Source organism: Doryrhamphus excisus, linkage group LG4, assembly GCF_037039965.1.
Source record: "Doryrhamphus excisus strain RoL-2023G ecotype Guam linkage group LG4, RoL_Dexc_Guam_v1.1, whole genome shotgun sequence".
Lineage (NCBI taxonomy): Eukaryota > Metazoa > Chordata > Actinopteri > Syngnathiformes > Syngnathidae > Doryrhamphus > Doryrhamphus excisus.
In genome coordinates this window covers 8961762-8976479 of record NC_136360.1, presented here as the reverse complement: position 1 = coordinate 8976479, position 14718 = coordinate 8961762, and the positions used below count along the sequence as shown (strand labels likewise).

The following is a 14718-nucleotide window of genomic DNA, read 5'->3' as shown; positions in this document are numbered from 1 at the left end:
ATAAATAAAAACTGGCAAATAAAGATGTGTGTTCATTTGGAAAAAATACAACTACACAAACCACAAAATACAGTAAACATATCAGATTTTTATTAATTATTTTAAGAAATATTCAGAATATGATAAATAGTGAGACGTATTGAAAATTCAAATTGAGCAAACCGACACATTGCGCAGTATTTACAGCCTCACCAGTCAAAAGTAGAAGAAATAAAAGAACAGATAAATGTGTGTTAGCCCATGAGGGTTAGTTACTGTCTTCAAAGCTGCCTTTGCTGCTAAAGGATGACAAATATGAGTTGAAGAAATAAGAGAACAAATAAATGTGTGTTGTACATGAGGGTTAGTTACTGTCTTCAAAGCTGCCATTGCTGCTAAAGGATGAGCAGAATCGCATGGTGCTCATGGGATCTGATACATAACCTGCAAAATAAAGAAAAAAACAATCAAATCAATTATATAAAATAATAACTTTATTCAAATACATCAAATACTGTAAGAGCTCTAATTATAACCAGGGCATTTTTAATTTTTTTACCTACATTGCAAAGATGTCTGCATTAAATGCAAGCAGGTAATAATTGGACAAGGGGCGTTGTTTCCTAAATGAGAGTTACTATATATGACATGAATTTTCTTACTTTAATAATAATTGACATGCATGAAAGTGGAATGGAAAACACCTTTTTTTAACAGATGCTCATATACTAACAAGTACATGGTACAACACCGTAGCAACAGAACCTATGTTTCAACTGCGAAAGAAGCAAACTGCTAAGTCAGCATTAATGCGCCTTATGCATTCATTGTTCACAACAGTACTGGAAGTGTAGCACGTATGAGTTTCACACCAAGGGTTGAGCAGCTTCATTTTAAAGCACATGAAGAGTTACATGAAGCTGTTGGATACTGACCAGTGAAAAACTACTCTTGTGGTTGCCTACAGCCATGACTATAGGAGACTTTGTGGTTAATTCAATAGACACGTTAATTGAAGCATTTACAGTACATTAAAATAAAAGGGGAAAAAATGTATAGCAAATAAATAAGTGCAGAGACCTAAGTGATTAAATAAAGACGAAAGGAGAAAAGGGGTGACGACCATAAAAAAAATTGATGCATGATAATATTTTCTACAAAGAAGAAGGCTGCAGTATTTGACAGAAGACTTCAGCGACAGACTACACCTGGATTCCCGTCCGAATCAAATCAAATCACAGTACACCAATTCAATTATGATCATAAAAGTGGACAAACCATTGCGATCAATGGGAGAAAACTGCATGCTCCTTCTTATTTCCTCCAGTGAGAGGCCTCCAGATGCTCGCCTCCGCTCACTGAAAGTAAAAAATACATTGAAGCAGCATACAGCATAAACTATAAAAACATGGTCGTAGACAACAGTCATGTAACCTACTACATTGAGTCTATACAAAACATTCAACATTGATGATGTGACTGCTTCATGTGTCTTTTGATGAAAACTCATCTAGATTGTCAGATTAGTCATCACCTGTCGTGTAAGCATGTCCATGTCCATATGGCTGGATTAACATTTTTTGAACTGGAGAAAGGTCATGTCTATTTTTAGGTGGTGTGCTAGGGAAGGTACCGATTGGACAGCACTGTCCAGTAATAACCCTACAAGGTTGAACCTCAATGGAAAGCACGTATAGGGTGTTCAGGGTCGGCCAAAGAAGTCAAGTTTACCCAAACTGGTCAATTTGTTACTGGCATAGCAAATGAATACATTTAATTGGAGTTTAATTGGAGTTTGTGTTCAGTTTGTACAGTGTATGAGCAGGCATGATGTTGTAGTTTTGATAATCAAAACAGGTTTAATTGCTGTCAATTAGCATTGAGGCGATAGCAGCATATCATGCACTTTTTGAACTATTCCAGTGTAATACTTCAAACTGCAAAGGAAAAACCTTATGTTGCCATAACAGTGGCACACATTTTTGCACACTTTTGTACACTGGGTCAAAATGAACAAAATCCATCCTGACTTTGTATAATAGCAGAAAGAGTCACTATCAGTGTAAGACAACGGCAGCTGTAGCTTGTGTGTGTTTCAAGACTTATTCTGACCTCTGGCTCCAGAAGGCGTAAGCTCGAGTGTTGAGAGCATATTCCAGCTCAAACCTGGACCGCAGCGCAGCCACGTGACCCCGGCTGGGTCCAGCTCTGGCGAGGAGACAGTCCGATGATGAGGAAGGCGACAGGGAGCCACTGCTGTTGCTAGAGGCAGGTGACATCAGCTGGGATACAAACATAACATAAATACTCCAATGAACAACTCTATTCAATTAACCACCAAACATCAACAAACATAATCATTAAAGAATAATGTATAATATACCTCAACATTGCATAAGCACTCCTCCAGGTTGGTGACCACTTCAGAAAACTCTGGACGGTCCTGAAATTATATTTGTTTTCAATTTGGATTTCAAGGCAGAATGGCGACACTAACTGCTCATTCAAGAACTCCTAGCACATACGGTACACATGAAGCAAAAAGGTGACCTCAGCTTCAAATGCCAGCATAAAGATAAAACACAGCCACCCCTGAGATGTTCAATTATACATCACACAACAGCCCAAAAGATCAGCTGCTTTGAATCGACATGCAAGACAAACATTGACTACACATTTTAGAAACAGAAAGGGCAAAACTCTTTGATATTTGTATTGATTTTTGTCTCATATTACATTACAGTAATCATGCATTATCTACTATTATAACAAAGTAGCAGATTATCAGGAAGTCACAGCAAAGGGTAAAAACTATATTATGTTCCTACTAATCTATTTTCCCAGCAACAGAAGCATTAATGCGCCAACAACACAGAAATTGCATAACCTAACACAGTACAGGCCAAAATCTGCTGGCATGAGGATATATACAAATAATGGATGGATAGAAAATACTTAATACTAATTACTTCTGTATCAAATCTTAGTAAATCCTAGTGATAAAATCATGTGATCATGCAAAGTCAATATTTGCCACAGGACACTCTTCTTTTAACCCCCACGAGGGCTGTTGTAATTACCTATTAAGCGCTCACCCTTGTTAAAAAAATAGTAGTGCTATAACCGGAGGGATCTATTTCCATGATATTAAATCATCAGGAAGTCAGAGAGAGAAATGTGCCAGCATGCTGTACTGTTTCATAATGAGGAAGTGGGGGATGAAAAATATGGCACAGGGTGTCAGAGAATCCATGTCATGCATGCACTTAATTTTGCACCGGCATGCAATAATGTGTCATCTGGGGATGTGATGTGTCATTCATTACTGCTGAATGCAGCTGACTCAGCATCTTTTGCCCATGTTAGTCACAGCATAATTAAAGGGGACCTATTATGCTCATTTTTCGCCCTTTGTATTGAGTTGTGGACTCCTATAGAGCAGCTACACACAATAACCCACACAGAATGGTTTTTAGATCTTCCAGAATCTGAACCTTTTCCAGCTGTATTTCCTAGGATTTCCTGCTTCCCGCAAAAATTTACTAGGCATGCACACTCTGCTGTGTTTGGTCACACTCCCAAGGACAGCTGCCGAACCCCACTTTCTAGTTTTGTTGGTATATGAATTGATAATGACTTAAAGGGGACCTATTCTGCTCTTTAGACTTTTCTGACATATAAGTGTAGTATAATGTTGTATTCTTGTGTTAAATGTGTTAATGAGGTTAACGCATTTGAATCCTTCCAAATCGTATATTATTAAGCCCCGCTAACTGTTTGCCATTTGCGCCGGTGGGAGGGATGGAGGCGTGGGTGCGCAGTGCTGCGCCAGACTGCGTTGCTCACTGCGTTGCGCCTGGTCTACGAAAGTCAGGGGTCTCCAACCAGCAGCTCATGAGCTACCAGTAATTCATGTTTTTTCGTCAATGAACCGTAGCTCTCCAGTATCAACAGCATTTGTATAACGCTAACACAAACCAAGACACAATTATCTTGCTACTCACTTGTATTACCAGCTATTCAGACAATAATATCAGAATGTTGAGTCATTTTAGTGGATAGTAAAATAAATTTATGTTGGCCCTTGAGAAGATGCACTTTAAGAAACATACCTCTGGACATGCGTTCCATCCTCTCATCAGAAGTGCAGAAATGGGTTTGGGGATGGAGTAACCAACAGGAGGCCGAATGTGATGATAGGCCATATCCGCTGCTGCAGCAGCTAATGGCAACAAGACAAGAAAGAGTTTGCAATTTGAAGGTCAGGGCTATGCTCTCTATATAAGCCAATCAACACTGAAATATGACAGTAGAGAATTTCAAATGTCTGTACCAGGTTTCAAGTGTGCGAAGGGAATCTCTCCAGTGAGCAGCTCCCACAAACAGAGGGCATAGCTGAACATGTCTGCTTTTACCGAGTAGCGAGTACACTGGGTGAAGACCTCAGGAGCCATCCACCGCAGGTTCTTCACAAAAAACACATGGTGTACTCATTAGCAACAAGAAAAAAAAACATCCAATTGTCACTATGACACCAACATGTTGGCTCAGTTCTGGTAAACAATAGTGCAATTGTGCAAGGACAACTAGTTCCTTACAACTGGCAGCTCTCAAGAGATACAACCCACTTAACACCAAATTGCAGGCTAAGCATCCTGGGTCATGATGAATCATCACATTTATACAAAATCTGCATGACGGCAGTTTGGTTTGCTGTGGAGTAATTGATCGCAGGTGCAGGCAGGTCCAAGGTTTATCCAAACAACACTTGCACATATTGTCAACATCTTTACAACCAACAGCCAAGAATAAGAACTGACTGACCCCTGGCTGCTTGGTCATGTTGTCCTCATCCACAGACTGGAGAAATCGGGACTCTGCAAAACATGCAGTTATTAGTATCAAGATTAGTATCAACATTTGCTATTTTGCAATTCTCAATTACCTCAATTACTCGAAAAAAAATCAAATGGTAAACTACAAAAGGAATGTAGTGGAATTTTTAGTTGCATTCTACTGTATTGTTTATTGCAAAAACAAGTATTTATATGTTAACGATTACATTTTTGTGCACTTTTGTTTTTTGTGTACTTAATGTGGCCTGTGACTTTGTTTCTTTGTCTTGTAAATAGTATGCAATGAGTTATGGCTTTTAAGATGTCTGTCGCACTTGCAGGATTAACATTTTTAAGCAAAGCTTTCTGTGCAGGTTATCATGTGTAGCCGCCCTATAGGAATCCACAACTCAACAAAGGGCCGGAAAATAAGCACAATATGTCCCCTTTAACACTGACAATTACATAATGGACCTGAACCCCTCATGTAAACAGCGAAGGATGTACAGTGCATAAGAAAACAACAGACAGAGCCAGAATTAGTTCATTGATCTGTGTTATATAAACAAATAAGTTTGATAATTGAGTTGTACATTAAAAGTGTTTAATATTGAATAATTCATATATGTTGAGTGTGAAATGGGAGCTGGTCTTCTTAGATAGGGTTTTGAGCGATTTGTGCATTTTCTGACCTGCATGGGCCTGTAATTAGATCCACTGATTGACTAGATACACTGGCACATGGCCTTGTGTATGTGTGTACATTCATGAAAAGACAACTAAGGAGGACATGCTCTTCTGTAAAGACCTCCTTTTTCAAAGTAATAAACTATGTTATAATTATATGATAATGATAATTAATTAAATGTTTTAGTGTGGTTTATGTTTAGTAAGTGTTGAGGAATCAGGGGTACATGGTCTAAAGTACATGGTCAGAAGAGGTACAGGACTGTGAAACATGTTAAAACCACTGTTCTAGACGCAAACATGGCTGCCAGCTCACTTAAATAAAATTATTGCTGAACTCTAATCACACCACTGCCAAATTTGTCCTACCTCCAAAATCTGCCACCACAGCATGTCCGTCCTCATAGAGAAGAATATTGTGACTGAAGAGAGCACAGATGGCATTTATATATTTAGATATATATACACATATATATATAAAGACAACAACAGCTATTTCTGCAAAGTGTGCTATTACTGAGACACATGCCTGTTGAGGTCTCTGTGGATGATAGGCTGGGTGAGGTTGTGCAGGTACTCCATTCCCTTGGCTACGTCGATGGCGATGATGAGCTTGGACTGCAGATCAATAAGCCTGCCCATCGACACATCATTAAAACAGCAGCCATTTAGTGCCAGATCAATGGCCTCCCACTGCCTATCACACACACACAGCTCTTGACATTGATCAGTCAATATCCGGGGCTGCACCTGGGATCGCACGCAGTTAGCAAAACACTTGATCTGGGTCAATGAAGATGCTGGCTAAAGTGGAGGGACTGGTGAGGGGATGCTTCCAGGGTAGATAATGAGACCCAAGGTTGATTTGTCTGCTGGGTCATGCTCTTGGATAACCGAAACTACCAGGAGCACAGCCATATCAGAACTGAAATGTTTTTTCCCCAAACTGGTCCCCTAGATTGTACAAAATGTCTGGTTAAGATGAAGTATTAAAATTCAGGGGTTTTCCGATTGGTTGATTAATAGATGTGACCATGCAGTGGTGTTGAGCCACAAAAATAGAATGGGAAGTGCACTAGGGAATGACTAAATTAATTTAGTGGCTGTTTAAAATGGCCGTAGAGCCGTATCATCTCTCCCATCTCTCTCCCACCCTGCGTGGGGCATGGTCTCACTTTCGGGAGTGCATGGGTGTGCCATCTCTGTTGTCTGGGCCTCCCTGCATGGGCTGGGGTGTCCAGTGTTGGGTGCCACGCAGTGACACACACACACACACACACACACACACACACACACGTCTGCAAGTATACATACATCCATACATGCATACATGTAGTACATATGTAAGGCATGCACACATGCACACTTACATATATATGCATAAATACACAGAGTACATACGTACATACTATCACTGATATATCTATTGTCAGTTTAGCATTATTGTTACTCTTAGTATACTATTTTCGTCAGTATAGCAATAGTGGCAATCATATTAGCATGCTGACGATTAGTATTACTAATGTCCTTTTATTACAGTCATTCATAAATAAATATCACAATAATTGTAAGGTACTCCAATGTACAGTACTATACTCCCTATAAAGCAAACAGTAGTATTACTATACTCCAAAACAGCATTATAAGGAGTATGAGACAATGTTTAAATATACATTCATTCACAATTCACATTCAGCAGTCCCACAAAGGAGCAACTGCGACTTCCTCACCTCTTCTGCTCATGCAGCAAGGAGAAGAGCGAACCCCCGGAGATATACTGGGTGACGATAGCAAACTGGCTGGGGTCGTCCAAACACGCTCCTACAAACTGGATGATGCAGGGGTGGTTGAGGCGACAGAGAATGGACACCTCTCGGCAGAACATGTCCACGTCTGACTTGGAGCAGTATGTGTTGGCTCTGTAGCTGCAGGGAACAATGACAAAAACTTTATTGGTAATGACAGAAGGATGAACGAAGAAAATATGCACAATGCAAACAATTACCGTTTAATTGCAACTATTTTGTTCCGGCACTTTCCTTTGTAAACTCTGCCAAAGGAGCCTGTGCAGGTGAACCAAAGTCAGACTTGCTAGCATTGTAAGACTACATGCATGACGATAAACAGTTACCTGATCCAATTATTTCATTAAATTCCAACTCAGAGAGCTGAAGATGGAAATGTGAGGGGAGGCTGGCCCTGAGAAGAAGCACTTCTGCTTTTTCTGGAAAGGATAAAACACTTATTGTTACCATCACGAGAAGCTCTTGAAAAGAATTCACAAAACAAATTAATCCTCAAATACACGTATCTCGCTCATGGTTTGCATAGTAAAAAAAAAAAGAGCTGTGGGTGGAATACATTAAAATAGACTGTTTTGGCAGGAAGCCCAAATCAAAGGAAATACAGCTGGAATATGTGCATATTATGGAAAATCTAAAAGGTTTTCTGTGCAGGTTATTGTGTGTAGCTGCTCTATAGGAGACCACAAGTCAATACAAAGGTTCATGCGCTTTAAAATTTTACTTGCAATCACCTGTTTCTTGACAATCTATATTTGCTGTGCAGTTGTTTACAATGGACTCATCCGCTGTATTAATGCTGGCTGAGTAGTTAGCTCACTGACAATACTACAACATTGGTTCTGTTACTGCTGTGTTATTATAATAATATAAGATTTTCAACATGTCAGTTTGTTAGCAGTTTTCCTCCATTCGTGAATATTTTTATTTGGATTCCTCTGTTGCAGGAATATACTATACATATACTGTTGCAACAGAAGCATTGAATATGAATATAAGTTCCTGAGCCGTATTGGCCGCAAGTGTAGAGTGAATATTGCTGGAAGGCAGCTGTTTCCAAAGGGCAGCCTCAGGGTTCTTATTTTTTTTGGTTATTTTTCAGAAGTTCTCAAGTTAAAAATAAAGAAAAACAAAGCATATCTAAAACAGCAATGTTGCCATGCAACAAAATTTTCACCTGTTGTGAAAATAATAGAGCGTAATTGCATGGTTGGCTGCCACTTTAAACAAATAGCACTGCGGGTGATGATTAATGAGTGCCTTGTAATGCTATATACTGGAAACGTGTTTAATAAAGAATCAAGACTTTAACACACATTTCATCAGGGGCACCAGCACAATGCAATGACAGTTTCTGATATGTAATGAGAGGGGCAAAACATTACAAACAACTGTGTGATGCAGTGCCCCATAGAGGCAGTGAGGAGGAATTGCTCTTTTTTCATGTAAAAACGCATTACAATAAAGACAAGTAATAGATAAATTTTACTTAACAAGCAGAATATTCTGTTCTTTAATAAATCTGTTGAGAAATGTTGATGCTAATAGGCACTGTGTGACATTTTACACACAATAGTGTGTCAGTATAGTTATTTTAGATAAGGCAGACTTTTGCACACAGCTCATGTAATTGATTGTATTTTGCAGGTGTACCTATTGTTGTGCCCAGTGACTGTACACTGATACTATGGCTCACACCGCCTCAGTGTTGTTGTGTTTATCAGCAGCTTCCCTGGGCAACACCACATATGTGTATGTGTGCGTATGTATGTGTGTGTGTGTGTGTGTGTGTGTGTGTGTGTTGGTGACTTGTCAGATGGCAGTGAAGTGAAATAGAAGAAAATCCGCTCTACTTGACTACCTTTTGTCATACTCTTGATCTTTCCCAGAGGAGATGGGACAGAAACATAGGAACCATCTGGAATGGAGTTGACATATTTAGATAGTTTCATCACCTGACTGGTTGCCCAAACTGGCACTCACCCCCTCCTGGCTGCGAGTACTCATTGCAAGGAGAGTCATCAGGGCGCTTGTAGTGTTTCAGTAAAGTGACAATAGCATCATGACCTTCAGTGGAAATCAACCACAATAAGACATTAATATTTAAGTGGAGCATTTGCTGGGATGTTTTAAGATATAATTTATAGTGGACAAGGAGACCTATTTGCAAACCTTTCTCATAAGCCCACATCAGGCAGGTCTGTTCATCCTTCTCCCCGCTTGACCTGCTGGGGTCGCAGGCAACCAGGTTCATGTCCGCCCCATTGTCCAGCAGGAACTGCACCAGGCGGATGTGACCGTGGAAGCAGGCGCTGTGCAGGGCTAAAGACAGATAGTGAAAATCAGTCACAATGCTCTGTAATTGTTTTTGAAAAAGATCACAACAACAAAAAAAGTTACCTGTGTGTCCATCTCTGCCCTGGTGGTTGATGCTCATCGCATTCTGGCTTAACAAGAATTTGACCATCTCCAGGTCTTTACCATAGGTGCATGCACTGGAGTGTAAGATCAGAGCTCATTATTAAGACCTGACAGGGACATGAATAGCGCTATGGCTGTTATGTGTATAATTTGCCTAAGATATGCCTTTATTCGTCCCTCAGTGGGGAAATTTGTAATAAATAAAGTATCAGATTTTCTCTTAAAGTGGCCAGTGTCATGCCCCATCAGAGAGTACCAGGGCATCTATAAGATGTAAGGTTTTTATTTAGGGCATAAAAAATTTAATTAATACTATTACTAATTTTAGTCATGGGTGTATTTGCTGAAATGGACAGCGCACCCAGGGAATAATCCATGGACTTGAGGCCACTATTTGAGGAAATACAAAAACAGACAATACCTGTGAAGTGCTGTTTCACTGAAAATGTTCTCCTTTGTAAGACTCTCTGCACCAGAGAGCTGAATTATCTCCTTCACAGCGTCATATTTGCCATTGTAGCAGGCCCTGGTGAAATTTAACAAAATGTCACATTAACCCATTTCCTCAAAACAACATGGACCTTTAACCAACACTACAAAAATCGTTTTACAAGTGTAATGGTGTGTCCCCATAGATGTTGGTAGCATGAGGCTGTGCGTCGAAGTTGCCCTGAAGGAGGAAGCGTACAACCTCATGGTGTCCAAAGCGGGCACAGAAGTGGAGGGGCACGTGGTCCTCATTGTCCTGAGCGTTTACTGGAGAGAGTTACACAAACAATATTGATTTAAAGAAATATGTAAACTGTTCAAGAAACAATGTAATCTCTGTGACAAAAAAAAAGGCAAAACAGAAGTGAACAGATGGAATATGAGTCACAGTGTGGAGTTTATATAAAATTTTTAGGTGTGCATCTCACAGCAACTATGATGCGGTCCATGAACGCATCATTCATAGACCGTTGAACAAATGCGTCAAAGTGACAATGCTTGACGAAATAACATTGCCAGTGAAGCATAATGACATAAACATGTGAAGATTTTGGGCTTTGGAATAAATTAATTGTGTGCATTTTACATTTATTATCAAGTATTTATATAGTACTTATTTACATATTACTTGAATGGGATGAGTTTTCTGATTTTTTTTAAACAAAAATGAGCAAATTAGCATTTTACAGGACAAAGAAAAAAGTACTGTTAAGGCAGGGGAGGGCCAACTATGGCTCGGAGTCACATCTGGATCGCCAAGCGTTTTAATCCAGCCCGCCAGTTGCTTTCAAAGTATTTCATTTCAACTTTAACATACAAGCTGGCAACATGACTTGCAAGTAGTCAGGGTAACTGCGTAAGTGACCGTTTACATTCAGCAATCCAGACAACTAATATGTGACACATAATTTAACCTACCAATTCCACTGTCTGGGAAGTATTCTTAATCATTCCGGAGCAAGGGTGGGCAAACTATGGCCCATTCCCATAAGCAGCGAACAAAACCATTTGATCCTGCCTGCTGTTACTAAAAGACATTTAATAAATAATAATTTCATGTTACTGTTGAACTGTATAAGATTGCCAGTTTAGAAAACAAAGATTTTCTTTCTTTTTTCAAACTGCTATACCTTCCATACCTCAGGGGATTGAAATGGCCCCCTGATAAAGCATTCAAAATCATTGAGTAATGGGTACTGGACAAATCCAGTGTGGCTACGACACTAACACAGTTGAATGCCTTAAAGTCTTACCGTTGGCCTTGCCTCCTTCCCCCACCAGCAGTGTGATGATATCAAGTAAACCCTTGGCTGCAGCCAGATGCAATGGCCGATCCCCCACTTCGCCACTGGCATTTACATCTGCCCCGAACTTTAGCAGCAGTTTGGCAAGCTGTGAGGAAAACAAATTTAGGGTGCTTCTAACGCTCCTTACAAAGTGGACTCACTGTACAGTACCTGCTCATTGCCGTTATAGGATGCAATATGTAGTGGGGTGAAAAACACAGCATCCTGGACATTGACACAAGCTCCATGCTGGAGGAGAATATCTGCCGCCTACGCATAAATGATGAGTCGAAAACCAAAGTGCTGATGGTCATATACTTCGTGTGCAGTCTCACCTCAAGGTGTCCCGCAAGTGTGGCCACATGCAAGGCAGTGAGGGCACCGTAGCCCAGCTGCTGCACATCTGACCCCCCGTGGAGAAGGGCAGTAACCAGCTCGCCATTGTCCTAAAAGCATCAAGTGACATGACACCCGTATTAAAGGGGACCTATTATGCTTTTTCCACTTTTCTGGTCTTTAAATGTAGTTAGAATGTTGTATTCTTGTTAATCAATGCCAAAGTTTCAGATAATGAGGTTTGCATAATTTGAAAGTGAGCCCTAAAAGAAGTTTGGGGTGACTCAAAACGCTCGGTTTCAAAAGTCGTGGTAAAACTGACCCTTTGTGATGTCACAGAGGGGTGGACTACCTTATATGATTCATAGTTATAAGGCACTTTATGCATGTGACCAACCACAACAGAATAGGCATGCCCAGAGGCGGGCCGGGGGTGGAATAAATTAAAACAGACCATTTTGGCAGGAAGCACACAAAAACAGCTGGAATAGGTGCAGATTCTGGAAAATCTAAAAAGTTTTCTGTGCGGGTTTATGTGTGTAGCTGCTCTATTGGAGGCCACAACTCAATACAAAGGGTGGAAAAATGAGCATAATAGGTCCCCTTGTCCCCTATAAATTATATCTTAACACATTTTCTTGCATTGCCACTGGCTGCATTCACACTAGAGGTTCAGTATTCTACTCTGGACTAAAAATAAATAAAACAAAGAGTGAGCACTTTGGTACAGCCCGCTTCGCGTTCACACTGGTATTTTTGTCATGGCACCAAAGACTTTAAGACTTGGGATTGCACAGCTTCCACCACACGTGACACAAGAGCACCTTTGTCTCACTCACACTCACACACACACACACACACACACACACACACACAGGGGGAGGCATATTTTGTCTTACATATTTGTCATTTCTGCATGCTTTTTGTCATCTTAACACTGGTCATCTCATAGTATATCCATACAGCCTGTACCTTGTACGCAGCTAAGTGGAGTGCAGTGAATCCATTCTTAGTCAGTCTGGAAGGACGTAGGCCTTTGAGCATTAAGGAGCTGATATGTCCCTTGTTACCTTGGAGGCACACACACAAAACAATATATAGTTAGGTCCATAAGTATTTGCACAGCGACATGAGATTTTATTGCCTTTATACGCCATCACAAAGAATTTTAAATAAGTCAATCTAGAGTTATTTCATTTTAAAAGAATTGCCATAATTGTAAATATAGACACACACATAAACAAGATGGCCGCGGGACTCTGAAATTTGAGCATCTCCGTCTCATATACAAGAATGAACAAGACCATCGTGTGCAGGGATGCAGCCGGTTGCAAAAATAACGCCAAGCTATTTGTGAGGTTTGTTTTTTTTTCAAGGAGGCTTTTTGAAATGCAAATGTATTAATCTTTTGAACGCATATTGTTTTGAGAACCTGGAACTACCTACTTCAATACCAAAATCTGACCAGAACTGGATTTAGGGTAACGAGTGGGGGAGGGGCTAACACTGCTGATGGGGATGTCATACTACTTTGTGTCAAAATACCTGATGTGTGATGATCTGTGCATCCAACAACACTGCAGCTCTGCATACCTTTTAGTGTACATAATTGTGGTTCTGTGGCATCACAACTCGGCCACATTCTGCAGTAGTCATGATTTGGCAATGTCATGGTTATGTAATAGTTGCACAGGCACAACACAGACCCAGATAAGTGTGTAACAGTATATAAACAGTAAGTTTTCTACAACAGAAGATTCAGTATGCCCCTCTTGATTTAAAGCTGGAAGCCTACATTTGTTTAACATCTTGTTTTGTTTGAACCCTATTGTGTTGGTGTGACAGAGGCAATTAATAATCCAATCTCTGTCATTGTCCAAATATCTGTGGACCTATCTGCATGTACAACAACCTTAACAAATACAAAAAATAAATGTTGCCTTCATAAGTCAGTCACAAGTGATCTGTCCTTCCAGTCAGAGTCAATACAGAGTGCATTGTTGATGAGTTATTAATAGAGTGTGGTGGCTGCACATACCTCCGCAAACGCAACAGAGATGCAGTAAGGACAGGCCCTTCTCTGTTCGGTAGTTCAAGTTCACCTTCTGAAATGCCTCGTCTGAGCTGAACCACAACAAAATCAATATCAGCCAGGCAAGTGAATGCCCAAACCAGACAGACAAGACACAGCCAAGCCAAAAGTAGGGGACATTGATGAGCTTCCATGTTGAGTCACCTGAATGCGAGCCTGAGGTCCACAAGTTCACTGTCTTTGAGCTGAAGGTCATCCTCCAACTTCTCCAGGATCACAGAGTACGACTCACTCACCTTCTTCTTCCATTCATCTTCAGTGACATAGAAATTGTAATTGTGAGTGTAGAATCAGATGCCAGTATAGGCGCTTTACTTCTCATCATTATTTACTACTAAAAGCAACTGACAGTATTACAAAAACAAAAGCAAATACCTGTACACGTCTGTGATGGTCTTGATTTGTAATTCCCCATCGATAAGGTCCGTGGCTAATATTGTATGTGCAGTGTTGTCGTTGGTGAACAGGCAGTCATACTATCTCTCACTCTGCCACAATTGCACACGTCCAGATAAAGAGGGGATCATGGCTGTAGGCTAAAAATAATAACAGCCAACGAACGACTCCGACAACTGATCTCCCTCCATCACTGGTGTGTGTAATTGAGACATAGGTAAACCCGGGGTTATGGGGACATACACAGAGTTCACAGAGACAGTTTGTGGGAGGTTCTGACTCATCTTGTCCTTCAGAGGAGGAAGATCCTACTATGAAGTCTTTCTGAAGAATGTTATTTGCTCGAGATTAAATCTGCAAACATAATCATTACACAAAAACATGGTCATGATTTG

At 40.3% G+C, this 14718-nt stretch overlaps 1 protein-coding gene across 3 annotated transcripts; it reads right to left on the bottom strand.

The window, feature by feature from the left end:
• Nucleotides 1-135: 135 nt before the first annotated feature.
• Nucleotides 136-14714, bottom strand: tnni3k (TNNI3 interacting kinase). 3 transcript variants are annotated; one of them, XM_058074491.2, is made up of 25 exons: nucleotides 14303-14714; nucleotides 14072-14180; nucleotides 13874-13959; nucleotides 12808-12905; nucleotides 11835-11945; nucleotides 11671-11769; nucleotides 11467-11605; nucleotides 10336-10480; nucleotides 10146-10250; nucleotides 9704-9798; nucleotides 9476-9625; nucleotides 9287-9370; nucleotides 9165-9221; nucleotides 7633-7725; nucleotides 7507-7564; nucleotides 7232-7426; nucleotides 6031-6135; nucleotides 5871-5923; nucleotides 4804-4856; nucleotides 4313-4445; nucleotides 4092-4201; nucleotides 2363-2422; nucleotides 2092-2261; nucleotides 1258-1337; nucleotides 136-423 (listed from the first exon to the last, which is right to left on the bottom strand). In XM_058074491.2, exons 1-25 carry the CDS (start codon nucleotides 14340-14342, stop codon nucleotides 344-346), a joined length of 2508 nt encoding a protein of 835 aa, XP_057930474.1. In that variant the 5' UTR covers nucleotides 14343-14714; the 3' UTR covers nucleotides 136-343. The 3 variants fall into 3 exon arrangements, with proteins under 3 accessions (XP_057930474.1, XP_057930476.2, XP_057930475.1); XM_058074493.2 differs by having other exon boundaries at nucleotides 13874-13954; XM_058074492.2 differs by lacking the exon at nucleotides 11671-11769.
• Nucleotides 14715-14718: the final 4 nt, after the last annotated feature.

Excerpts from the sequence above, each read along its gene's own strand:
- tnni3k (XM_058074491.2), bottom strand. The coding sequence starts at position 14,342 with ATGGGGAATTACAAATCAAGACCATCACAGACGTGTACAG. Across the intron at positions 5,924-6,030 it reads ATCCACAGAGACCTCAACAG|TCACAATATTCTTCTCTATG; the intron begins GCATGTGTCTCA and ends TGCTCTCTTCAG. Across the intron at positions 4,446-4,803 it reads ACATGACCAAGCAGCCAGGG|AACCTGCGGTGGATGGCTCC; the intron begins GTCAGTCAGTTC and ends TTTTTTGTGAAG.